Genomic DNA, 27,752 nt, shown 5'->3' with positions numbered 1-27,752 from the left:
CCAATTTTCTCAAGTTCAAGTCTGGCCGAGCTGTGTGCGAAGGCTGACATGCAGAGTACGGGGTTGGTGGCCCTGCATGCAGTTAAAGTGTAAAATGAAACTAATGTAATAACTGCAGAGCCTGGAAGGGATGAGCCTTTTCATGGTGGAAGATTTATAGTTTCTGAGCGCACAAGAATCTCCATTTCCTGAATTAGACGAGAACTGACCCCAGCCCAGTGACAATAGTTGGCCAGTAGCGTTAGAACATCTGCCAGACATTAGTCAAACACACCATCGGCTAAATGATGGAGCTTCTGAGGGGGTTGTAAATTACAAAGGGAAAGAGGGGTAATATCCATCAGTCCATCCATCTGTGTGCGTGCATGTGTGTGTGTGTCCAAACCCTCGGACAAAAGGCCTGCTGCTGCTGCGCTGGCCAAAAGCTCTGCTGGTCAGACTTAATGAACCTCACCCCCCCTTCGGTCCATCACACACACACACACACACACATATATAAATATATATACACACCACCCATCCCCCAGTCCCTCTCTCCCCTCTCCAACTCTACCTTGGCCTTCAGTGGCTGTGTCACTGCTAATATTGACGACACCCCCTCTCTCTTTCTCTCTCTCCTCCCTCTCACTTGCTTTGGCCAGCAACCGCTGTTGTCCACATCTCACCTCATCCATAGTAGACAGTATTGATTTTCAGCACGGAAAATAAAAAAGGCCATGAATTTTAATGCCTCACTGTCTGTCTGTCGCCCGCCCTCTCTCTCCTGCTCTCTTAGTACTCGTCCTTACCTCCTCTCCTTTTATTCTTCAGGCCATCTCTCTCTCTCTCCCCCTTTCTCTGATGTATCTGTCTGTCCATCTCTCCCCTTTCCTTCTCATTTTCTTTCTTCTTTGACCACTGCTCCCCATCTCTCTTGACCAAACCCACCCACTGCCATTCTCTCTTAACGTTGGTTTTCTTCACCCCCCCCCCCCTCTTCTCCAGAGGGAAGCAAAGGGGTGAGAAGAAAGTGAAGAAGCAGGTGTGGAGGGTGCAGCGATACGTGTTTGGGTCAGTTGCCATTTCCAAGCTTGTTAACTAATCTGTGTGTGTGAGGGAGAAAGACAGATGTGTGTGATGGGATTTGGAAATATCTGAAGACCGGATCTTTCTTGAATCTTAGTACAGCCTCGTTTAAAAACCTCTAACATACCGAATACGATCATAAATTTGAGGAAACACATGAGAAAAACCTTCCACCCTTTCTAGATCAAAAATTCAGTTAGTGAGACAGTTTCACGCCGTCTTACCTTCGAGTACGACCGAAGCAGAGCTCTATTGGATTTTTCTGTTTTTCAGATGGTTATTAGGGCTGAGAGTTGGCCACTGGTGACCACTACATTTGACGCTAGCTAATGGTGAGTGAAGTGAAAAAGCCACAAAAGTAAACACATCCTCCAGGAATCACTGAATCATGTTTCAGCTAAGAGTCTTTTTCTCTTTTTTTATACACATATTCAAGAAAATAATACATCTGCGGTGTGTACTTTTATCAATATAAAAGGTAAAAACAGAGTACTGGATTGAGAAAACTGACAAGTTGGAACATAGTGATTTCACCACTCAGGAACAGAAGAAGAAAGTGGCAATTGCCATCAATGACAGGTTGCAAGCTGTCAGCGCTGACTGCATATCATCGTTGGCAGGCAAAAACTCTGTTTTTGCAAAAAGCTCAATTTTTAGACACGAAAAAAAAAAAATATGTGGAGTTTTTCTGAAATTGTAATACTAGGTGTCAACTTTCATGGTTCAGATAACTCGCCAAGTACCTAAATAACAAGCGTTTAGTTCAAGCAAGCAGAAAAAAAGAAAAATGCTAAAATTACATGTTACTTGGATTTCACTGGACAGCAGTGTAATTTTTCCAAATAATCATCAGGAGTCATCTGTGCCTCCCACGGTTTAAACCACCAGCAGACTAGCTAGACGGTAGATGTGGAATGAAAACTATAATCTGAAATCAAACCAACAATCAGACACACGCAACCTTTCAATGCAGGACGCTAAGATATTACTGAAAAGTTGTGCACAGCTTCTGCTGAATATTTTATAAAACTGAAACAAAAATCGGATCTATTTCTTCACAGTTTTTGCAAGTTAGCTCTGCCCGTGTTATATTTCACGTCATGTTTAAAAGGTTCATGCTTTCATTTCATTTCTTATATTTAAACTTGCCTGACTCAGTTACAACTAGTTTATGGGTTTCTCTTCTGCAGCACACAAAATACAGAATCACATTATGATCAAAAATATAAAACAGAAGCAATCAGCAGGAAAAAGGCAAACAGGCACAGCAGGAAACGAGAGTGGAATGATTAAAATGGTGCATGATTTGAATCACTAGTTGCTAATGTGTCCTTCCATCAAATAATGTTTTATATGACTGGTTGAATTTCTAAAATTGGGGTCTTGGTACTCCATCTTTTGTACTGGAGGGTAAGTGTCATTGTTTTGGCTCGATAATGAAGTTAAATTTAACAGCTGGAGTATTTATTTAGTTGTGAAAAGTCACGTTTTTAGGGCAAGAAACTGCAACGGGGGGAGTTGTTATGAATACTAAAAGCTCTTTCTTCAGTAAAAATCTGGCTGTTTGTTTAATAATTTGCTTTGTGTTAATGACTCAAAGTGAGACAGGGAGAGTGAATGTGTGCACTGAACTTCTTTGCTAAACATGGTGAAACACCAGATGCTATATTTGCAGGTTTAGATCCAGAACTTTTTCTTTTTTGTCAGTTTGTGGACGTTTTTCCTCCAATGAGCATCACTTTCAACAATATGCTGATTCTTTTCTTTTTACACCTGCTAGAAATCTTGTTTAGTGTTGGACTACATTCAAATGTGAAATCCAACTTGTAAAAAATGATTAAAGTTTCTGTGACAGTTTTCATTTAAGACGTAGCTCTCACATCACATTTACGCACACAGTTAGCGGAGTTCCAACACAGTGAGCGTCACCTCAATTCGATGTCGAACAATCAACAAAGAATTGCTGACTGCAAACGAAGCAAGAGCCAAAATGAAACAGAATAAGTATTAGAGTCAGTTTCAACTTGTGCTCTGCTGATATCCTGGTGACAGCTCTATCCTGCCTTTGATTACTCAGAGTTTAGAGTCTCATGATGCCCTGAAACGAATCTTCCATCAGTACAATCCTCCAAAAAATTAGCTGCAGTTGTTGGTATGAAAGTCAACTATATGGGTTATTAATAGATTTCGTTTAAAAATCTGTACTAGCTAAAATATTTTTGCTTATAAGAAGATTTTCAACAGCAACAGCAGCAGTTTGACAGGCAGACAGCTGTGCATGATGCAAACAGACAAGTGTGTGCACAAAGCATCCACAGGCACAGGTTACCCTCTTTTGTTACAGGCAGTCATTTTGCATCCTCGACACACAGCACAGGTTCATCTGGAAAGTAAAATCATTGGTCTAGTCTATGCGCCAACTACATACACTACAGAGCAACCATTACCAGCTGACTAGCTTTGGCTCTTAGAGGGCAGAAGTCATTCTCCATTTGCTGGATAACCTTCAGGCCAGCTCAATCAACTGTCAATTGGGATGCTTTCAAAACAAACTCCAGCCCATTATCGGCAAGAATGCCACAAACACAAGCAGCAGGTTAAATGTCAGATGCCTGAAGAAATTGTTTTCCCACTTAACGCATCCTTGGACTTTGTGATGCTCTGCATCTTCTCAAGGAATGCCACTTTTGCAGAAAAAAGAAAAGAAAAGAAAAACCAACAAAAAATATTTGTAACATATTTGTATGTTTTCTCAGGATAATGTGAAATGTACAATCTGTATTATTATTTCGCTCTCAATGGGTGTTTATTCATCTCAGAGTGTCCTCTGCAGGCTAACAGTGCTTCGCTGGGACAATGGAGGTATTTTTCTGTTTAATGAAAGCTTAGTTATTTTCAGGAGACGGTTCAATCACTGCATTCATTCACCGTTACACGTGCAAACTGAAGGCCAGTGTGTGTGTGCGCTCTTAGACTTCATTTGTTAGCCAATATAAGATGTATCTGGCTTCCAATAAAATTCAGCTCATGAAAAAAATGTAAGCGCTGGAAGAGCATCAACTTCAGTCACCTCCTGCGCAAAAACATGAAAATTGTTAGAGGCTAAAATTAATTTCTGGAATTCTTACTAACCACAAACATTTAAATCCTCCCGACTCAAACTGATACAAACCATCACTTTCATATCGTCCTCGCTGACAATACGCTTAAAAACATAAGGAGCCTCCCGATCCTGTTAATCCACTCATCCACATCAATGTCAAGTCCACCGTCTGTGCATCCGTCTGGCTAGCTGACCCAGGCCCCACCCACCTTGACCCTGACCCCGAGCCCGTAGCACCAACCCCCACAGCAGGCCCCTCGATGAAGGACAATGAGCCTCTCCACAAAAACAGAAAGATAAAGGTGAAATTCTGTGCTGGAGTCCGTCTAGAATAAAAATAAATGCAATGAAAACAAAATTTCAGGTTACTATATATTATAGTATTATGACATGCAAGATGTAAGCATATCATCAATCAAATCTTTGTTTAACAAGATAATAAACTATAATTATAATAAAAATTTTTCCTCTGTGTTTATGCAATTATGGAAAGACAGTTCCACCACTGATAAATGATTATTTTTCCCCCACTTGGAGTTTTAATTCTATAAGAAAACAACATTACAAAAGACGATGTGACGCCACAGAGTTGTGTTAGCCATCGCTTCCTAATGGTCAAACGTATTATCTGAGAAATCGATTTTTTTTACTCCATTTACTTCATGTCGAAGTAGCAAAACTACAGTACCCATAAGCAACTGTCACATGGTGGTCTAGCTGTGCCATCATGTTAACAGGTCAGTTTGATGAGCTGGGTTTTTAATAGTTTCATCTTGGGTTTAAGAAATGTGACACCATGAGTGCAGAGGGTTGACGAGTCAACGTAGATAGGTGTGTTCAGAAAAATGCTTTGCTCAGTTTTAAAAACAAACAACACAGGGCGCCGTGCTGTTTTATTGATCTTTGTCTAGCATTGGTAGTTTCATGATATTTACAAATAAAATATCTATCTTGTCACTAATCCACATTAGATAATATCAGAAATCACTTATTTTGAATGATTTTAATGCAGTTATGGTTCATTTAGACACAAAGCTAAAATTTTAATTGTATAAAATTAAGATTTCTACTGAATCTATTACATTAATTTTTATTCTATAAATTTATTTATATATAATTTTTACCATTATAATCATGACGTGAAAACCACGTATTGTAGCAGTCCTAATTTCAAACAGAAATTGTCTCCGAGTAGATAAATCAGGATGTTTTCTTCTCTTCTGTAAGTAGCAGGAGGCTTAATGGCAGATGAAATCCTCGGCATGTTTTTCAGAGCAGGACTGACCCCAGCATGTCACCCCAGCCTATCCCCCAAACACGAGCCAGACCATCTCTCACTGACCCTCATAAAATATGAGCAAGCAAACACTGGTTCTCCTCCCTCCCTCCCCCCAGACCCTCACTGCCTGCCAGATCTGGTCTGTTGTGGTCTGGCCTGGCCCTGGATGGCCTGGCTCATCCCAGGACTTGAACTTGAGACTTGACACAACAGCCTGCCCAGGCGTGGACAATTGAAAGAGAAGAATAGGCTGGTGATGGGTCGCTTGCATATGAATTGTTCCGGGCATTGGAGAAGGGAGGGCTGAGGTTACGGGGTTAAGGGCAAAGGTTAACCCCCCGCATCCCCAGGTCCCGCGTGGACCGCTCCCTAACTGACGAGCAGACAAAGGAGATGAGGAGGGGGTTCAGGATGACACAGGGCGCCGGGCCCTTGGACCCCTGCCACCCCGGAGGAGGAGGAGTAGGGGGCTGGGAAATGAACACATAAGCATGGATTTACACATGCACACACAGGCAGATGCACTATACAAACACTGCTGGGCTCACATGTGCCACAGCTGAACGACAAAAGCACTAATTCGAACGCACACGTGGACACACAGGCACTCCCTCCACACAGAAGAGCCCGTTTAATTTCAAAAACACACACAAACACACAATCAAACCTCAACTCACATGAATGAACACACCGACAACATCCGTATTAATATTTTATCATTTCTAAATTCAAATGTTAACATTAGAGCAACATTGCAGGTGTGCTAAACAGAGTCCAAAATCTGATCACTGATGATATTCAAACACATTTTTCAGACACTTTTAGATCACAGATATTAACCAAATATAAACATCAACATTAACGATCACCTTTACCACCACACAGCTCAATACAAAGAACCATTTAACCATGTTAGATGTTATAATACGTTACAAACTTTGAAACAGTGAATATTTCCACACAGTATGTTAAATGAAAAGAACCATGTTTTAAGTAGACGGAGGTATAAATGCACATTTATGCTGTAATGATTTCCACTTGTTAGGACCGTGGTCTCTGTAACCTTTACAGCCTGCGGTTTAAATGCCGCTTTTTCCTTTTTGTGCTGCACAGAGCCCATTACTCTGCACCATAAATAATTTACAGAGCCAAAGACACACTTCAAGATTAACAGATATTCACTATGACAGCAATTCACACCAACTCGGATGTTTGAATGAATAAAAACTTTTTCTAAAAGTTTCAGTTTGTATTTCTCAGATGCTCCTTTTAATAATTAGAAAACTGACTTAGACATGAAAGGCCACAAGACTGATTCCTGCTATTGAGAAACTGGATTTCTATCAGTCAGCACCTTGACTGTAATTAACGTTTAACTTTATAAGGCTGGTGAATAAAAAGTTGATAAAGAGCGCACAGAAATACAGACCTCTGCATCACTTACTGGACATGCAAAATCAATTTAAGCTTCACTGCAATAAAGACTGATACATATCTCTCTTACATCATACCACAATACTTAGTACATCAGATTTTTGATTTACTAAGCTCTTCACTCCTCCTTTTCTCTAATTTAACCCCTTTCATGTAATTTTAGACATTCTGAGATCTTCTATTTTATAAGAACATATTTATTATATATATATTGTCATCCTTTGCTGTAACTTCCTATCTTTTGGGGAAAGCAAAGTATATGTTTATCACCAACCTGAGCATATTTACATTTAATAGAAATTAATGTTTCAATAACTGTATATTTCATAGGACTTTACCTCTGCCACTGAGCGCATGTGATCGGCCCAGTTTGTAAGTTTGCCTCCTTGGCTCAACTTACAAGTGATTGACTTTTATAAAGATGCTTTACTTTTGCAACAGAGAAAAAAAGGGCTAATTTCTTATCTTTACAACTACAAATCCTATTGAAATGAATAAAAGTTCAAGAAATTATCTTAATGTCACAAACTAATCCAGATCCATCTGGACCCAGGTACTCAGCGGGGAAATTTTCAGCCTTCTTTTCACATCGTCGTGACATGGTTGGCTGTTACGCCGACATCGTTAGTGTTTCTCCTCTGGAATAACGTTACGCACAATCTGTGTGAAGGAACCGATAATCATACTCATTATCCACACTGAAAGTACTGAGTCAGAAATATTATGCTGTGGGATTGTGTCTATATTCCCCAGCTCTACTACTAAGGCCAACTAGGTGCAAATAAACTGAATGCTTTGTCTCCTGCAGTAATGGATGACTGACAGACTGTCTGAGCGAGCTGCCATCCAACCATGTTCTCTGACCCCGACAAGACTGGAGCTGCAGAGCTGGTAGCAAAAAAACAACCTTGTGTATGTGCGTGTGCGAATGTGTGTGAATGCATGTGTGTAGCAGAACATGACGATGGTCGCCGGTGATCCCTCACTGCCTCGGGCGAACACTAGCTAAATGGACCTCACTCCGTCAGTGAGACACAGACATGGATAGAGGCTCTGCATGCGTGTGAGTGTAAAAGCCGTGCATCCAGATAGCGATGGCTGTGCGGCTCCAGCCACCATGTTTAAGCCGAACTGCCGTGTGGTGTGCTATCACTGCTGCTGCTGCGGTTGTGAGATAGATAGGAGGATTGGGGCTGGCCGGGCCTTTTCAAACCCCCAGAGAGCAGAAAGGGAGTGAGTGCTGGGCCTAAATGCAGAATCTCCTTAGCTTATACCCCCCAGGGACGCAGACACAGGGCCATTTTCTGGGAGAGAATCATGCCGCCAAGCGGACAGCGGATTTACCATATTCATACCACTCTTTAGAGAGGAGGAGGAGGAGGAGGGAGAGGATCTTCACCTGTCCCATTTCACTGCTACGACTGTATGTGGCTGCCGCGGCTCGTGTAGCCACTAAAACCCCTAGGGGGAACCATTAAGGAGAACCTCGCTCACTCCCCACATTTCTCTCCCTCATCCCCCCTGTTTCTACCACCGTCCCCTCCCCACGTTTCCCTGCCTTCCTTTTTCATATGAAGTATGAAGCCTCTCTCATTCATCCGATATCCTCACTAATAAGGCTGGATGGTTTAGCCAAGGCCAAAGCTAAAACCCAGCAATATCGGCCATTTCTACATAGAAGTGGCTGGAATAAAAGGCAGGGCGGGGGCTGATGAAAGATGTGTAGCTGCTAAAAAGTACAGCTGCTATATTACTGCTGCTGCCAGCATGGAGAAAACAGCCCAGATTCATATCAATGGCTTTGATTGAAGCACCGGGAGAAACCCGCTGAAGGACGGTTTGTCAGAGATGTCAACATGTGTATGTGTGTGTGTGTGTGTTTATGGTCTGTGCGCACGAGGGTTGGGATTTGCTGAGAGATTTGTTTAGATACCTGTGTGGAATGAAGTGTGTGTGAGTACAGTGTCTGTGCATGCTTATGTTCACCACAGTGTGTGTGTGCATGCAAGTGCGTAAATAAGTGTGACACAGCTTCTGTGTGTGTCTGTGAACTCTGTGGATTGAGGTGGGGAGTGTTATAGAGAGGGGCAGGCAGGCTAACAGATTCATATCCAATATGAAGAGGTTAAAGTGACGAGTCCAATCCTCCCAACAGAGCAAAGAGAGAATGAGATTGAGATGCGAGAAGAGGAGGAGGAAAAGCAGGGAGGAAGAAGAAGAGGAGGAGGAGGGAGGGGTGTAGTACAACAGATTAATTTCATTTCTGGACTGAGCACTCCTCTGCTAAAGAAAAAAAAGCAGAGGATAATAAAAGAGGATAAAGAAGAAGAGAGGAGGGGGCGGTGATAAGGAGGTAAGCTGGGAGGAGGAGAAAAAAGCGTGAAGAGAAAAAAAAAAAAAAGAGTTTTTTCCCCTCTTTTATCTGATGTAGTAAATGTGTGTGTACTGTACGCGGAAGAGATTGGAGTCACAGAGTGTGAAGACGATTATGTGTTCAAAATTGCCCGTGAGTATGTCTGGCCTCTGTGCATCTGAGAGGGGGATACAGTACGGTGCAACTTCACAGCCTAACAAAGGCTTCTTAAATCACGTAGAGCAAAAATCAGCTAGTGAGTACAGTTTTGAATATGAAGCCCAGACTTCAAGCAACAGGCATCAAATCTGACAATTCCATTTCCTCAACAAAACTCTACATTTTTCTAGAGACACTTATATTAGAAATACAGTGTCTCACATAGCTTAGATTCTTCTTTCACTGGTGTTTTGGGCGCTTTAGATATGAGCATAATGTCTGCAGCTCTTTTTGAATCAGTATCTGTTAAACGAGTCAAACGTAAGGAAGCAGCATGATCACGAAGTTCTTGCAAACCTTACCTGATTTAAATTTGGCCAATCTCTCCTTCACGGTCATCTTCTCATGCAGCTCTGGACCACTTTAAGCTTTGCCAGGAGAGCTCTGTTAGCTTCCACTTGTGTGTTTGCATCATGTGCTAGATCTCTTCTAGTACATCAAAATAGAAATCCTCTAATTTGAATACATTTTTGGAGCAATAACGGGTGGTGAGCAAACATTGTGTTGGTTCTTGTTCAGTCCGTTCTGGACTGGCACACTGAGGTATGATGACATACATGCAGGTGATTTTTACCAGATGTTTTCACTTAGATGCCTCCGTGCATTACAGCAAAACCCGGGACTGACAGTCTGACCCTGAAGGACAAATCCACTGTGAACAACCCTGTGTAAAAAAACAAAACAAAACAATGAGCATGCTCCTGACCCAGTGCCTTCACCTTCAGGCTATGACACTGCAGTCTCCTTCGCTGAAAGCTGCTGCTCATTCTCTAGGTCATTGCTGAAGACCTCGTCATGAGCTCTCGTCATGAGGGATGATAATTAGTTTGGATGTTTAAATTACTTTATTTTACAAAATTACTTCACAAAAAACAAAAACTCCCAGAGTCAAAATTACCCCACCCCCACGCTCTGATGCTAATCATCTATTCTGCATTTGTGTCCCTACGTGGACCTTGGCCTTGAGATCACTGCACAGAAGTCAGGGCTTTGTGCAGGCCAGTCAATAATGTTCGCCCTGGTCTTCTGGAGGTAGCTCTTCACCAGGAATGACGTGTTTCGTGATGACCCATATCCACGTTTTCTTTCAAAACCTTCACATATCCTTCTTTCTTCACAATTCCCTCCAACCTTAACGAGATTCCCAGTTCCAGATACACTGAAACCCCACAGCATAATACTCCCACCACCATGTTTCTTTGGTTTGCACATCTCTCCCTTTTATATCCAAACATAGGCAGCATCTATATGACCAAAGAGCTCTGGTTTTGCCTCACGTGAGCACAGAGACGCTTCCAGCATGCATAATCATCCTCCAGGCTGTACTTGGCATGGTTCAGTCTGCTCTCCATTCCTGGCAGGGTTCTAGTGATTGTCTTTTTGGGATTTAAATTCCCGACTTGGCTAAGTCACTCACAGGTGTCTTGGCAGTTTTTCTAGGGTCTTTATTAACATCTCTCACCGCTTGGAACTGCCCAACCCTGGCTGGAGTTTTTATACTCTGTGTAAATTAGAAGATAAACCTCAGTTTTAACCTGATTTTACAAGCTTTGTGCTTTGTGTGCAATATAAATAATTTATGCTTTTTAAAGTAAACCAATATGTTTAGAAATTGACAAAAAGCTAATAATTTTGTCTTTATCAGACATCCAAGTGGTCAGAAACAAACTTCCTAAAAACAGGATAAGACCAGAAAGCAGTCCAGAGCTGAACAATAAGAAGACCTTGAAGGAGAAACTGGCCAAATTTAAGTCAGATATAGCTTCTTTATGGCTGAAACTCTTTACTTGTACCTGTTATGTTTTCATTTATAGTCACAGATTGATACTTCAAAACATAGGTTAACCTATACACCACCTGAGCAAATACAATAGTGTTGTGGCACGGAGACACTTTAGGTGCACTTGATTCAAAATAACATATAACGCTTTTATATTCTCACCCGGTTAAATGTCAGCCCACTGTGAGTTCCATATTTTATCTGACAATAAAGTGTCTTAATGTTTCCACTTTGCTTTAACTGAATGCTTTTTAGCTTTGTGATTACTTTCATGCATTTTTCCATCGAGGCTTTTGACAGCGCACAAAGGACGGCCCTGAACTTGTTGGATTTGAACTGTATACACTAACAGCAAAAGTGATATCAATGGCAACAGCACGGACACGGAATGTAAAAAATTCTCCACGTCTCTGACTACGTATTATTAAGAATCTATGCAGAGATTTTGTTCGGTGTGAATCTTAAACATTGGCACAAAGTGGAACCTCTATAAAGAGGTTCTTGCTCTTTCCATCTGAGTGGCTGAGACCAAAACCTGATGTTTACTGTTGATGCTTTAGACAGGCGAAAGATTTTCTGCAATTACACTCCACTGTAGCTGTCTTAACGTGACATCTTGCCATCTGTACTGGGCCAGTTAGCTATGACGAATAGGAAAATTACACCTTCAAACAACAAAATGGACCCAGAAATGCAAGGTACATAGCCTGCAGATATTTTGTAGTGTGTTAGCGTGTTGTTTCTTTGCTTTAATTCACCAGGTGCTCAAAAAGCACCCACACTGGAGTCATTGCATGCATTAGATGCACTATTTACAGCACATCCAGGCGATTGTGGGCTCACTAACTAGCATATCTCTTAGCCTGTTTTTATGCTTGTTGAAAATGCACATCTCCTGAACAAGACAAAAATTCAGCAGACGAAAAAAAAGAAAGAAAGAAAAGTTCATATTAAAACACTAAATGTAAAAAATAGTTGGTGTTTCATACTTTTGTGCCCACATCTGGTGGACAGTACAATTAGGAGCAGCATCAGCTGTACAGTCTGGAAAAAACACCTTCTAAAAGCCCTTGAGCTTGTAGTCTGGCGAACGCATATGTGGGTGAAAATGAGTCATAGAGAGTAAGTGCATGTATGTATTTGGTAGAGCATGTGTGTTTGTGTGTAATGTGTGCAGGGGGTTAGTTGAGTACAGGAGATTGAAGCACTAACCAGAGCACTCAGATTTATTAAAAAGGGCCGGACCCAGTGCCTGTCCACCCCCCAACCCCCCACCATTCCTTTCACTCTCCATCCTCTATTGTTGTCACTTTACTTCTGTCTCTGTGCATACATACAGACCCCCCCCCCAACCATCTCCTCCTACATGATATTACGTTTTTCACTAAAAACCCTTCACAGTCACTGCTGGTCCCTCAATAAGACAGGCTCAAGAGAAGGAGGGGTTGGGGACAGGGAGGACAGGAAGGACGTGGTGTTCCTGAGGTAAATAAGGGGACCCCTACCCCTCCTTCCCATCCATCCATTCCTCTCATCACACACCCCTTTCTCGGTCCCACAAGTTCATTTCCATAACTCCTGTCAGCTAAATTAAATTGGGGGGGGGGGGGATTTAAATCTGCCCTGTTCCCCAAAACTGCAGTGACCACCAGCCAAGGGGATGGACGGGTGGAGCGAGGAGACAAAAGAGGTGGAATCCAATGTAACAAACCTGACTTTTGTCATTCGAGTTTATTAGCTAAATGTATCAGCTGCTGGAAAAATGCATTGTTGGCTGAAAGCATTCATATTCCTTAGAAACACACACTCACACACAATCACAGACATGCAAAGGGCCCAGACAAAGGAAGAGTTCTGGCTCTCCGTGTGTGGTTTACTCGATCAAAACTATGTTGGCCAGCATTAAACGTCCCTGCGGCACTGCAAACGGCGAGATTACATTACAGTGGCGCGTAAACATGCAAACACTCAGAGAGGAAGATGTACTTAAGTAGAGACAGGCACACACACACACACACACACGCGCTCCCTGCTTATCCTGCTTGTCATTTTAATCTCTATAGGCAAAAGCAGCGAGACGAGCTTCCTTACACTTCCACGGGAAGGTTTTGTGTGAGATCACACACTGGCTTCATTATGTCAGAAACCTGTGAAGGAGGACAGGAGCCTTTCCTAAGCCCTGTTCTCTCTATTCAAGCAAGCAGGGGAACAAGATCACTGCCTTGAGGTTGGCACAAAAGACCAGCACTTCTGTATTACACACATCGGCAGCAGGCAGTGATGGACATTAGCTAGAATACACACACACACCTGCTGGCGATCACAGACATGCACAAAACTACAGTAGACCTTCTACATACCCACTAATGCGCACACACACACACACCATCTAAAAAACTTAAAAAAACACATAATTGCAGTGCATGAAACTTTTTGACTAATGGTAAATGACTGCTGGTTAAGTCCTAAATTTAGCAATTGAATTGTCAGATTACGGCTGTCTGCCTCAAAAATAATTTATGTCATTTACGAGTTAGGTTGCTTCCTGGGAGCTGAAATTACTGACCATCAGATTTATTTAATGGAAGCCAGAAGACACAAACCTTTGGACACAGATTACATACAGATTACATACTGTGGTGTCCTGAACAAATGTACCTGCTTTAAGTGGCGATGTCTAGACTCATCCTTTGGTTTTATTAAACGTACACATGACTTTGAACTTTTTGAAGCAGGTTAAAAGTCGAGTAGTCTGAGATTGCTTGTACTGTTTGGACCGACTTTTGCATTTAAAACAGGCTTGAATTTTCGTGGAATTGATTCAACAAGGTTCTGGAAAACATTCCTCGATACTTTGGCTCATACTGCCATAATTGCATCATGTTGCTGCAGAATTGTAGGCAGCGTCTTCACCGTGCACTTCTTCTTCGGACCACATTTTAAACGTGCACTGTTGGACTGACTTGGTGAATCTGGAGGCCATTCGAGTACTCATGGTCATGGATCCAGTCTGAGATGATATAAGCTTTTGACAATGATACAATCTGCAGCATTTAAATGATGCTCCATTGGAATTAAGGAGCTCCAAGACTATGCCCTTACACCTGTACACCACCTGCTGCACGGATCCTTACTTTTATGCCAAAATGTGACACCACAATCTCAATGTCACAGCAGAAATCAAAGTTCTAGTTTTTCACCGTTTTGGAACATCAGCTCTATGTTCTTAGCCAACAGGAGCAGCACTTAGCATGGTCCTCTTCTACTGTGAACTACCTGCTTTCATGTTTTTTCAACTGTCAAGATTTCAGACTTTCATGATAACGATATAATCACTTAGAATTTGAATTAATATTAATCCTATCAGCCAAAAACTGTAATTTTCCACAAACTTAAACTAGAAGTGCTCAGAGGTGATGAGAAACGAATTATAAACTATAAAACAGGCACAAAACATTCAATTATTTACAATAACATATAAGCACCGTTAGAAATACATTAACAATGAATAACAAAACATCAAGGTTATCAGTGCGACACCCCTTTTTGTTTCGTGTTTGGAGTTTTGCAATTACTGTTTTATGTGAGCTCCATTGTACTCTGACCTCATTCATCAACAAAACATTTCAATCCAGAAAATATTTGGACAATTTTTGTTTACTGTACCAATGAAATGCGTGACAACTAGAAAGATAATTGTGCATGAATCTCAAGCTAATAAACCCGTTTTGTTATGTGCATTTCGTCTCGGTTTGCCTCACATGTGTTTTTGTTGAAGTTTTGTATTTTTCAGCATATTGTGGTTTAGGAAAAATGGAGCCTGCCACTTCTAACTGTGTACGTATTCATGTAAAAGCCTGTTTAGAGACAAGGGTTGAAATTTAGCAAAAGTTATAACTCTCTCTGCTTCATATCATTTTCATGCACCGTTCAGAGGACCTTAGGTTAGATTTCTTCTCCATTCTTATACTTGGTTTCACAGCTTTGACAGATCCTCTTGCCTCCATGGATGCAAGTAGTTGACCAGGTAAATGATAAATCAGCCAGTGATAGAGCTCATTCACTGCACACGTCGAGTTTACAGAAAAGGAGTGCTTTCAAACAGCAAGAGGTGCTAAAATGAACCAAGAAACCTTCATGTATCACTTAACACTGCCACATGCACACACAGACCCCTAATTGGTGTACAGCGTAAAACCTAATTATTCTGCTTAATTAGAAGGCAAGCAGCAGTCCTGACCTGAAACCAGCCTCTCAGTACCTTGAACAGCATTCATGCCTTTATTTCTGACTCCTGCCCTCGTGTTCCCTTTTCTTCCTGCCTTCCCTTCTTCTGACCAAACAGACCAGGTTGCACGCTGGGCAAGGGCAGGGAATTAGAGTGATGGAGGGAGTGAAGGGAGAGGTGGAGAGGAGCGTGGAGAGATGGAATGTGAGCTATGAGATGAATGAATAGGCACGGGGTTCTTTATGGCATTTATGTGCACTGAGGAGAAAGCCTATCGACAGACACCTTGTCGGACAAAGGGGCAGCACACGCTGAGTGCATTCGATTAAGGGTGGGCATTGGTGTTAAACCAAAAAAGGTCCCCTGCTGCGCCCACGATTCATTATTTAGACGGGGGTGTAAAATGGACACTGGCCGAAATAAACACACACACACGTACTCTGCGACAAGCCATCAGGGGAACACCAATTTTACAGACACAAGTACTCAAGAAGTACACAGGGTACTCGTGCTTTCGTGGACAGACATGGTTGCAAACACAAACCAACACACACTTACATATGATTGCCGATTACATACCCAAAGAGAGCGGGGCACAGAGGGCAGTCAAATATAGCCTGAGTACAGCCAATTTAGCCCTTAATGGTCTTTGGGCCATTAAGGGCAGCCATCAAGAGCGCAAGACTAAGATGACTGTCCAATGCAGGATGCACGTGTGTTTATGTGTGGAGGAGGACAGTGTTTACCTAGATTCTTCTCCTCCTATATGTGTGTCTAATGGCCTATGAATGTTTCCACGGTAACTATAAGAGTTTTTAGCTGGTTGGATGGACTGACATACAGACGGCAGCAGAGGGGAAGCAGAGTTCAGGCGCCCATATTTTGCTGTGGCAACGTTTTTATTTCATATCTGCACAGCAGGAAGTGTCCATGGTATGAAATGGCTTTTTTCATCTATAAGACAAAAGGTCTCTGTATAGGTGTGTGTGTGTTCAATGCTGCATGCAAAGGTTTGTGCATGTGTGAAGGTAATGCACAGGGCATTTATTACATCTGCTATAGATGACAATGTTTTATGTTTCTGGTAAATTTACATTTATTTTTAACGATGAGGCGTGTGATAGGAAACGCGCGCTGGCACCAGTACTTGTATATAAAAGACCGATGTAGCCACTGTGATGTCACCGATTGAGTAAGCCCAGTTCTGATACTATGACTTTAGCGTTTTGTTTTCTGGTGCAAGAAGTGACCGTTGTTGCAAAAGGAATGAGCGTGGTGTTTTGAGCTAATGCTAAAAAGAAAATGCTCGAATTTCACATGGGCCAGGCAAATGGTTAAACACAGTTTTTGCCGGGTAACTGCATCCAAAAAGACACAAATGAGCTGATTTAATGTCACATCTGATATAAAAACCAAAATCGTATCATTAAGCAAGCTGTAAACATTTTTATTTCTGCTTTAAAGTTTTGGCATTTTAACACTGGACTCCTTTTTGGATCCAGCCTCCAGCGGCCATTAGAGAGACTGCAGTTTTGGTAGGTCCATGGTTGTTTGTTGCTTGGCTGACATGTAAAAATTAAGGTATGTTAATTTGTTCATTTTGGATTTTTTAACATCAGTGAAAATGCAAAGAGAACACTAAACAGGCTGGGCTTACACTTTAAGAGTTTCAAGTATGTATGAAAACGTCTGTCTGTGGAACAAACACTGAGAAACAACAACAGTGTCACAGTGTGCAGGCGGTTCAAGTAAAGCAATTAACCTGACAAAATGTGCTAATTGATATATAACACGGCCCTATGTTAATGAAAGACTATGTGGTCATAAATGTTGTTGTTTGTAAAAGAAAGGAATTAAATGCTATACTCATTAAAGAATATTTGACTAGCTGATCGCTTCCACGGGTCCAGTTGTAGTCCAAAAATTCCCCTCAAATTTTTAATTGTAATTTTTTTTTATACAAAAAAAAAAATCAACTGAAACTGAACTGATAATCTGTGATGGATTTATTTTAATATATAATACTGTATTCACTGACAGGATTAGTCTACCTGCTACAGATACCCTTTAATGAAGCTGCCTGTTTAGGACAAGTGAGGTGTCTGTTTCTCAAACTCCAGACTCTGATGTCTTTTCTTGGTGTCCACTTACACTGGGTCCTCCTACTTCTTTTCTCTCTGGCTGGAGCCAGTATGAACTGTTCTGTAAAGGGAGTAACACAAACTGTTGTATGACATCTTCACTTTGCAGAAGGCATTTAAGACCGCTAACCTGATGTAAATGTAAAATTTAAACAGGAATGATGATTTCTGAAATTGGGCGTCTCTGCGTCTAACCAGACATTAATGAATTATTAATTTAATGCTATACTTTCAACAACCAATGTGGGTTTTTTTTTTATAGCTCAAACATTTTGAAACGACCTCAGGCTTTTGAGCAGTGGTGCAAATAAAACGACTCATAAACAGCCAAACAAAAAATATGTGTCACTGACAACCTCTTTGATATGCATGTCACGTACTTACTTTAATATTTGCATGCATTTGAATGAAGCGGATACATCGTCACATGCAGTTTGTGTGCGTGTGTGTGTGTGTGTGTGTACGTACAGAGCTCAGTGTGGGGGTGAGGCAGCTTAACGCAATAAAGCATGTTGTATTGACATCTGTGTTGTGTCTATTGATTCCCCATTATGGAGCTAACAAACCCGCCTGGACGCTTTGTCATTCGCAATCACGTTAGCACCGGGACTCGCCAACAACGCTGCCCCTTTTAAAATCTGATCCATACGCACGCGGACACACACATGCAGACGCCGCTTCCTCGCATTCCCACACATCTGTGGCAGCTGTTCGTGTCAATACACACAGATCCACCCACAACCACAAATTCTCATGCACACACATCAACAGTCTCCACTCACAAATGGGGTGGCGAGAGAGCAGTCAATGCTGGCTAATCAATAGCGGTGGAAGGTTAAAACCACTCACACAATGGGCAGCTATGAGCTTCTTGTGGTTTTCAGATAAACCAGACATGCCGGAAAGATCCATAACTGACCTCAACGTGCAATTATTGAATCGTCTACCTGTCTGCCTGCTCACACACAGATCTGGTAGCTTTATGCACACACACACACACACACACACACACACACACACACACACACACACACACACACACACACACACACCCACGTGTTCAAATTATATAAATTCCAGCTGGCATGCATTTCCTCCTCATTGAATAAACTCAAATATATACAGATATACGTTGTAACCAGCTTCACTTAGAGCTCATTCACAAATTTAAAAACACACGTTTGAACGTTGCATCTACCTGAGCAAAAATCACATCTTTCTCCCACAAACACACAAGCTTTGTTATCCATAATTGCACAAACGTGTACTCCACAAACACAGAAAGCCAATTAATCTGAACACAGGGGCCTCAATTTGATGTGGCCCAGACTTCACAACCCCCTCCTGGGCTCCACGAGGTGAAGATCCTGGGTGTGAGAGGAGGTAGTTATCAAACAGCACGCAGCACTCTGTGTGTGTGTGTGTGTGTGTGTGTGTGTGTGTGTGTGTGTGTGTGTGTGTGTGTGTGTGTGTGTGTGTGTGTGTGTGCATGGGATATGCACTTTGAAATAAAGTTTCTCTGCACTGTTGCTGAACAATACAATACTAATGCAATGTTTACTTATTTCTTAAGTATGCACCGTTTTACAGGTAATTTATAACCATCACAAGCTTTTTCTTCTCGTTTGCTTTCCTTTGTTGTATTTTTAATGCCACTTGCACAAATATTTTTAGACAGCTTTTTTTGTTTGATCGTGAATCATCATGACTTTACGTATGTGTTGCGGGGTAATCTAAATAGAAAAGCGCGTCTGAACACGCTGAACTAGAGACTAAAAAGAACACTGTGCTGAATAACTACACCTGGAATAAGAGGCCTCTCACAGTAGCCAACATAAATAAACCATCCCTCTCAATCCAGACATGTGCCTCCTCTCTGTGAATTTGACAGCTCTCAGTTTTATATGGGCCACAGTGGCCCTGGAGGATTTTACAGCAGTGTACATAAAATAAAAGAGCATTTAGATTTCCTTTGTTGTGGTGCAGAGGAGGGACAGAGCAGAGGCAGCTACAGGTCCCTTTCCGCCCTCACTGCCCTCTGAAAACACACACACACACACACACACCGCTGCAGAGACCGGGCTGCACAAAAAAGGAGGTTTTAAGTCTTTGCGGCAAAGATGTGAAGCTGAAAATGAGCCAAGAAACACTAGTCTCCACTCTTCAACTGTGGATGATCTGAACGCTTCTCTGGGTGTATTAATGGCTGGAAAGTAAAGAACTCAAAGATGTGATGTGGTTTATGACCACACTGATGAGATGTCAGAGTTCATCCTCATTACTGCCCCATGCACAAGTTCCCCAAACTAACACAGGCAGCGAGAAATCTGAGCTACTACAACAATCGCATTCAGAGCTCACATCTATACTATGTTATCTATTTTTAATTAATTCACAACACTGGATCCTGAAAACAACTCAGGAAGAATGAAAATACACAACAGAGCATTCCTGGCGAAATAACTCTGTGAATGCGAAGTAATTCTACGGGTCAACAATATGATAGGAGTTTCTAAAAGGCAGAAAAGGCTTAATGTAATAAAAGGGTTTCATTACTAAAAGCACACGAGCTGTAAAGCCAGCGGTTTTCTGTATACTTCACGAGTTATAGGATCCACTCACTGTAATAATGTTTGCATTCATACAGCCGCAGTGTGAATAGGCTGGGATAGAGTCAGATTTCAGGGTGATGCATTTCCAAACAATATCTGAATTGATAGCGGGAGATTCCAGGGACTTAAAGACACTAAAACTCAAGCCAGATTTCTTTAATAGATAGCAATCATGAAAGTAGCCCAACCCATCGGTTTCTCCAAGGCTGGAACCATTTACTGCACTTAAAAATGTATTTAATAAAGTACAACATTACAAATATAAAGAAAACATTATCAAGCTCAGATGACAAATTTAATCCAGTGACCAATTTAAAGGTGTGCGACTGCAGTGATGTGTCTGTGGCCCCGCTCAGCTGAGGCCAGCGGTCTCAACACTGTAGCGTTTAAGAGTCGAGCTGACAAAAAACCCATAAGCCCTTGGTTTAGATCCACTGTAGAGCCACTGTCTGCAAGCGTCTGCTGTTTAGGACCACTCTCTCGCTCCTTCTCCACTGAACCCCACTCACCTCGTCTTAGACTTTCGACACGCCCGTCTTTGCTCCCACTAACGCAAACACACACAGGTGTGTGCGTGCTCACACATTTACAGGTGCACGGAGTGGTACAGATGCACGCCTTGGTCAGATCACAGAAAGAAGGGGAGAGCGAGAGAAAGGCAGAGAACTGTGGGTAACAGACTTAGCTAAAGTGGCTTATGGGGCCCAGGCAAACCACACTGGGCAAATCCAATTCAACAACTCCCCCCCCGTCCATAGGGAACAAGACACAGGAAGAGAGGGATAGACGGGGAGAGGGGAAAAAGGGAGCGAGAGGAAGACGGGAGAGTTTGCATTTTACAGAAAAGGCTTTTGTGTCAAGTCAACACTTCACAGAAATGAGAAAGACAATGAGGAACAGAGGATTCGGAGTTTCTTTCTCTCCAGAGATTAAAGATGAAAGATGGAGAAAAGCGGAGAAATAACAGGGGAAAGGAGGGATGAGTGCTGCCCTTTGCTCTCCTACCTACTTTACTTCCCTCGTGTGTATCGGCTGCTTATCGCACCAACATGTTTAAATAAAAAAAAGCAGCCAGTACAAGAACTCTGACCCTTTCATTTTCTCCCATGTGGAAAATACACCATGCAGACTGAGCTGCTGAGGAACTGCTGGCTCACTCCTACCCTCGTTATTCTGTTTTTCACCTATTCACTCCTAATTTACTTCCTCATTTAATAATCCACATTCAGTCACGGCCATTTAATTATCCCTTTGACACCACAGTGTCGTTGCTAACACAGAATCTTCCATTCTGGCTTATTTCTCTCCAAAGCATTAAACTCCTTTCCCCACTCTCACTAATTCATTCTTTTATTGCTTTTATTCATTCAATTCAATGACTCTTTCACCTGTTAATTCACTGATACTTTAACCCTCGCATCTATTTATTATTCATTTATGCACCCACTCATTCTGTTATTCATTCAATCATTCATTTGGCCCCTCGCTCCCAGTGTGCACTTCTCCTCCCTATTCCCCCATCAGGTCTTTTACTTTAATTTCTTAAAGGATCAACTTAAAAAAAAAAAAAAAAAAAAAAAAAGACCCCTCCCCCGAAACAGAAGCTCGGTGGTTATATGTCGCCTGTCAAAGCCGCCAGAAGCAGTTGAGGTTTCATTAAAAACCACAACCGTTTTTCTCCTCCTGACACCTACTTAAGGTGATAGCCTGAATTATCCCTGCACGGCTCGGCACGGCTCAGCATACACACCTAACCCCATCTGTCTTTTTAAATTTCCGGCTGGATGGATGGGAGGTGGGACAGAGGAGCCACCGGCACTGTCACCCTCCAGGAATCCTGCTCAAACACACACCTCAGTGCACACACTCGTGTTTCTGTGACCAACACGTCACAAAGTTTTACCCAGGAGGTGGCAGGAAAGGGAGAACTTTGAACAACCTATCTAAAAACCAAATGTAACGACATAAAATTAAGACGTTCAGCTGATTTGTTAACACTGTAATTTTACATTTAGATTTATAAAGCACAGCACATCACAGATTTTTATATTCAAACAAAGAAAGCTAATCCAGAGAAGTGCATTGTCAATATTGATCACACTGCAATATTATAGTGATCATGATTTATTAAAGCAGAGCATTAAAGCATCACAAGGTCATCATAAAAACCAAGTATTGACTGACAATCCCACCGATTAATCCCGAAGATTAAAAGAATATTAAAAGAAAATCAGTCCTTAATTAAATTATTCTGATTTTTTAATATATGGATTTCAATTTCAGTCTCTTGAAAACGCCACCATTTCCCCTCTCACATCATCACCTGTGTTGGCAAAGTTTCTCCCTCAGCCAACTTAACTGTACTCCTGTTTTCCCAATGTGGCCTCCTGTCAGGGATCAATACAATCTGATCGATAGATGACCATGAATATTCCCCACAAACCTAGCCAAGTTAGACCGAAGGAGAGGAGCAGAGAGGAGACAGATGGGATGGAGGCTGAGATGGATGGATTGCCATGGATGAAAGAGGAAAAGATAAGGAGAGAGTGTGGCGCCTCAGAGAGACTGTGATGGATGCTAATGGCCCCTACATTCATGCATCCAATTTGGGGTGTGTTTTTACATTTTTGGATTTACATACAAGTAAGTATTGCGAGTTAAACTGATCGTTTTCCCTCTTTTCGTGAGGATATAATGACAAATAATAAAAATACACATTTTTATGATATTTAGTCCTCAAATATTCCTTGACAAAAATCACTTGCTTGTGTAATTTCAAAGAAATCCCAAATGTCTTGAAATATTTAATACTGAGAGTCTGATCTGCTTTTTCTACTTTTAAATAAATAAATGATATTTTTGTTTCTTAAAGAATTTCATTTTGCGTCTACAGTGGTTATGGAGTGCATTTTGCATCTTTCACATATGGAAAATGAAGTTTGTGGGTTGTATGTTGCATCATCGGTTTACACGCGTGTATTTTATTTAAGTTTATTTTGGGTGTTTGAGAAACCTGAGGTGAAACTGGAAACGTAAAATGATGCGTAAAGACTTTTAAAAAAAAATCTAGATTTAGCAGGTTAAAAATAAAAAAAATTATTATATAAACTATGAACAACTGTGATTCTTTGCGTAGGTACACAGTAGTGGGAATGGGACCGGGGAGAGGTGTCTTACCGGGACTGGACCGCGGAGCCAGCGAGGACTTGAGTCTCCAGGCGCTGAAGTCGGACGCTGTTCTCTGAAAGACGAAGGGGACCGGCAGGGGGACAAACATGGTCCTCTGTCGACCTGGGGGTCGTTGTTTTTATTTTAGTCTCACTTTTTTTTTTTCTTCTCCTATTCGTGGTCCTGTCGTCGTTCTTTGGCTTTTCTTCGTATGCTCTCCAGGTTTGTGGACAGCCGTTTGTAAGGATGCTGGGACGGCTTGAAAAAAGGAGATTAAGGATTTGGCTTTTTTCTTCTTCTGTGAATCGATTCTGTGTCTCTCTGGATTCACATTTCTCTACTTCTGGATTTTGTACAGCTCTGGTAACCAGATGGATACTCTGTTCCTCTGACTTGAGTCTTCTTGAACTGATCTAGTCCGGCACACACACGAACACGCAGCGATGTGCTGGGCGCGCAGCAAAGACTGTTTGGCTTTGGGAGAATAAATAAAGCTACCAGTGGTTATCCATACAGGCTAATACAAGCTGAGGGTGACTGGCCATTTGGTGATATCTGCTATCATTGCACCCATGTGAATCCGGTGCAGTCGGTGCTCGTCACTCAGATACTCTCTACAGGATGCAACACAGGCACAATTAGACTCTCGGTGGTTCTCGGACCCAGTCTTCACCCCTCGGCCGGGTTTGCTTTGGTTTGGGTTGGGGAAAGATGGATTTTCCCTCCTGCGCTCTCATTAAAAGTCCTAAACAAACGCAGTCCACCGGCGAATCCTCGGTAAGGAAAAGGCAGAAAGCAACTGTCCGTGTAAGAGTGGAGTTGCTGCTTTTTGGTTCTCCTAAAGATTTGGTTAATAGCTGGCTGATCTGCTGAAGAAAACACGCACGCAAAGCGACACAATAAAAACCGTTATTTGGTAAAAGAGAGAATTAATGAAATAATAAAGTAAGGCTACGCAGGCACCCCCGTCTGACTTTCGCTCCTCCCTCTCCTCCCCTCGCTGTTTCTCTCTCTCCTCTTTCTCTACCGGGGGTCACTAATTAAAGCAAAATCGATAGATAAATAAATGAATGAATCCATATTAATAAATAACTCAGTCCTCCGGCTTCCTCAACTGATGCGCAAGCGAAAGCGAGAAAAAGACGAGGAGAAAGCGTTGCCCCTTTCCTTTTACGGTGCACTGTCTATTCTTTGGCTCTGCTCCGCCATCCGCCGGTGTGTATCTCTCTCTCTCCTTCTCAGTCTTCCGTTGTGTGTATCCTCCGTGTGTGTGCGCGCGCGCGTATCAGCGTCCCTTCAGTTTATTTTGGGAACCCCGGTGGTTTCGGTCCGACACCGCGCAGCCTGAACGCACTCTGGCACGGCGAAGCGCTCTGCCCGGGAGACTGAGATATCCAGCCCCCCTTCATCTGTGTTTTTTTTTTTTTTTTACCCCTCTTCCCTCCCCTCTCTACCGCGACCCCCTTTATCCCGACACACACAGCACAAATATACACACACATACATATACATATACACAAAGAGAAACACACAGTCCCGCCTCTGCCCCTTGGAGGCAAACATTTCTTTTCAGCGCACACTTGCAGATTTATTGGCACTTGTATGTGATCTACAAAGTAACTCGATGGTGATGAATATTACAAATACTACAAATACGCGTGGCTGTCTGAAAGATGTTTACAAGGTTTATGTAAAAAACAGCTTCTCATAAGAGCCCTGCTTTACTACTTTAAAGCCTTCCTCCACGAACGCGACGCTTTTCTTTTAGCACGTAATCTCGTACAAGGCGAGCGCTGATCGGCCAATTGATCTTCTGATTACTTCATTATAATGAAGCCAATAATCACATCATCGCCGGCCTCCGGGAAATCGATCGCCTCTTCACAATGTGCGGACATGAAATCAAAGGGGGAAGCTTTGATGTATATTTCAGCAGGTGGATCTCTCTCCCTCTCGCTTATATAGATTTAAGCGGCTCTGGCCTACGCAAGGTCACTCGCACTACTCAACTAATGCTTTTTTTTTCTTTTCCTAGAGGTGGATAATCAAAGCCTGCACAACCACGGGTCTTAAATTAGTAATTATTTGGGGCTCGCAAAGGCTGCGTGCGCGTATGCGTAAAATGTCAGTTGAGTTGAATCTAAACTGCATGTTTTTCCTATTAAGGGTTGGCCAGAAATGTTTTATAGTTGCAGCTTTCCTGAGTGTGTGTGAGTGTGTGTGTCCGAAGAAAGGTGCCTCCCGGCCATCACCTCTCTCTTCAGTCTGCAGCAGCCGGCTGTCAAGACTCACTGCCCCAATCTGCGCTGCGCATTTACACTCAAGATTATTGCCAACATAGATTTTTTTAAATAGAAAAATCCATACGCTAAATATCGCAGTCAATAAAAGAAAATCGACCGCACCACACCTCTCTCCCTCCCTCTGCATACACTCCGAGGTGAGACTGAGCTGTTAATAAGTTATCGATCAATTATAGCCCCTCATATTTAGAAAGGCCCCCGGGCTCTTTGCCAATGCTAATGTCCATGCATGCAGGGAGAGGAAGAAACCGTCAAATAGCCCATAAACTGCCTCCTACACGGATAAAACATCATCAGAAATCTTCTGTCCTCACTTTACAGCAGCAGCACTCACTCTGCTCCTGCCAGTGCTCTGTGTGCCACTGCAGCCTGTGTCTTCACTTGCTGAAATACTACTAATGCATGAGCTGCTATTTACACACCAACTGTACTCTTCTTTCTCTGCTAGAAATATAACCACATTAAAACTAATGATGGAAAACCTTATATTTCTATCTGCACTTGAACTGTCAGTACTGTGACCTTTACTGCTCCACAAGGGTTTGATGGCCTCCTTTGTCCTTGACTCAGCCACGGAATTATTCTTAATTATAGGGCAGATGCCTTACTTGCTACCTCGCTGAAAAGGTGGGGAAAGTTATAGTCTTCAGTCTTCCATCCATCCACCTCTGAAACTGGTGATGAATTTGGGTTAAAAAAAAAAAAAACCCCAAAACTTCCCTGTCTGCCTGGAATCAGCTCCAAAACCATCTTTTGGAGTTGCTGAATCCATTTAAGGTCAGTTTAAGTGACTTTAAGTAACTTCAGGCTGAAAATGTTACCCTGAACATCACTGTTCCTTTTTTTAACCCACAGAAATTGACTTACTCTGTCATGTGTATATATATTTTTGTACTTTACTCATATTTACATATTCATATTTTCCTTATTAAATAAAAGTTTAAAAAAATGCTTATGTTGCCAGCGTGACTTCACTTCAGTTCTTTCATTTCAACACTTTTTTTTCTGTCACACTTAAATCTCAGTATACTTTTTGTTCTGCTGACATTTTAGACACTTAAACTCTTTTTATATTTTACATTTTAACTCACATTTTTAGCCTTTCACCTATCAGACACGCCCTACCACCTTGACTCCTTTTGGGCAGTGACTACAGCATCTCCCCTTTCATATTTTTCATTATAATCCTTACTACTTCTTCAGATGCTAGAGTATAAGTGATGCGGCCTCTACCGTAACTCCTCCTCCTCTAGAAAAACTACAAAGTTATGACTATTACCAGCTCCCTAAAATATCAGTGTTTTAATGTTATTAAAGCAGCCACGTCATCTGTAGTGCTGAAATCTAGTCTCTCTGTGATTTAGGACATTTCCATTACTGCTGCTTTTGATGTCATCTATGCATAGACACACGTCATGTCACAAAGGAGGGGCCCCTCCTCAGAAAAAAGCCCACTCCCCATTGACAGATGACATCCGCGTGCCCAACGAGAGAGAGACAGAGGAAAAAGAAAAGAAGCAGAGCAGCAGGAGGAGGAGGGAGAAGAGGAGCCATATAAAGAAGCGACCGGTTGTCCCTCAAGAGCCCCCCTCTCCAGATGAGGGCGAGCGCAGAGGAGCCCCGATCCAAACTCCTTCCAGACAAAAGCAATTATTTCTTGTAGAATATAGTGTGTTTTGTGCGTCCATCGCAGGAGGGGAGGGAGGTGTGAGTGGATTTGAAGGAGAGGTGAAGAATATGGCGCATGCCGGGCCTCATCAATAGCAATATGTTCTTTTCCCCCCTTCTGTAATATCTGTCCTTTTATAACTACTCACAAACCTGCTGTGGTGGTTGCTTTGTCTGACATCGTGAGCTCACGGGCCATATCAGACTTCTGATCAGTTACAGACACACAAATACACACAAACACAAAGAGACAGTCGTAAAAAAATGAACCTAAAACAGATGCTCCCTTTCAGATAAAACCTGTTGTTCCTAAATCCAGATCTGATCTGATCTGGTGTATTACTGATATTCACGTCAGATTCATAAGAAGTTACTTTATTTATAGTTCAACCTGATACA

General features: G+C 42.1%; 1 protein-coding gene across 3 annotated transcripts in view; it reads right to left on the bottom strand.

Moving 5' to 3' along the window:
* LOC120726995 (POU domain, class 2, transcription factor 2) overlaps window positions 1–27,752 on the bottom strand; it is a 79,293-nt gene that overhangs the window by 38,794 nt on the left and 12,747 nt on the right. The window contains exon 1 of one of the 3 annotated variants that reach the window (XM_040021100.1): window positions 23,392–25,142. The exons of the other annotated variants lie outside the window; for them this stretch is intronic. Within the exon in view, the coding sequence (XP_039877034.1) occupies window positions 23,392–23,491 (100 nt within the window). The 5' untranslated portion in view covers window positions 23,492–25,142. Of the gene's footprint in view, window positions 1–23,391; window positions 25,143–27,752 lie in introns of those variants that run through there. 3 annotated transcript variants of the gene reach the window in all.

The sequence above is a fragment of the Simochromis diagramma genome, unplaced genomic scaffold (genome assembly GCF_900408965.1).
Source record: "Simochromis diagramma unplaced genomic scaffold, fSimDia1.1 OVJJ01000753.1, whole genome shotgun sequence".
Lineage (NCBI taxonomy): Eukaryota > Metazoa > Chordata > Actinopteri > Cichliformes > Cichlidae > Simochromis > Simochromis diagramma.
Note: the sequence above shows the minus strand (reverse complement) of the source record. Positions and strands in the feature narration are given on the sequence as shown.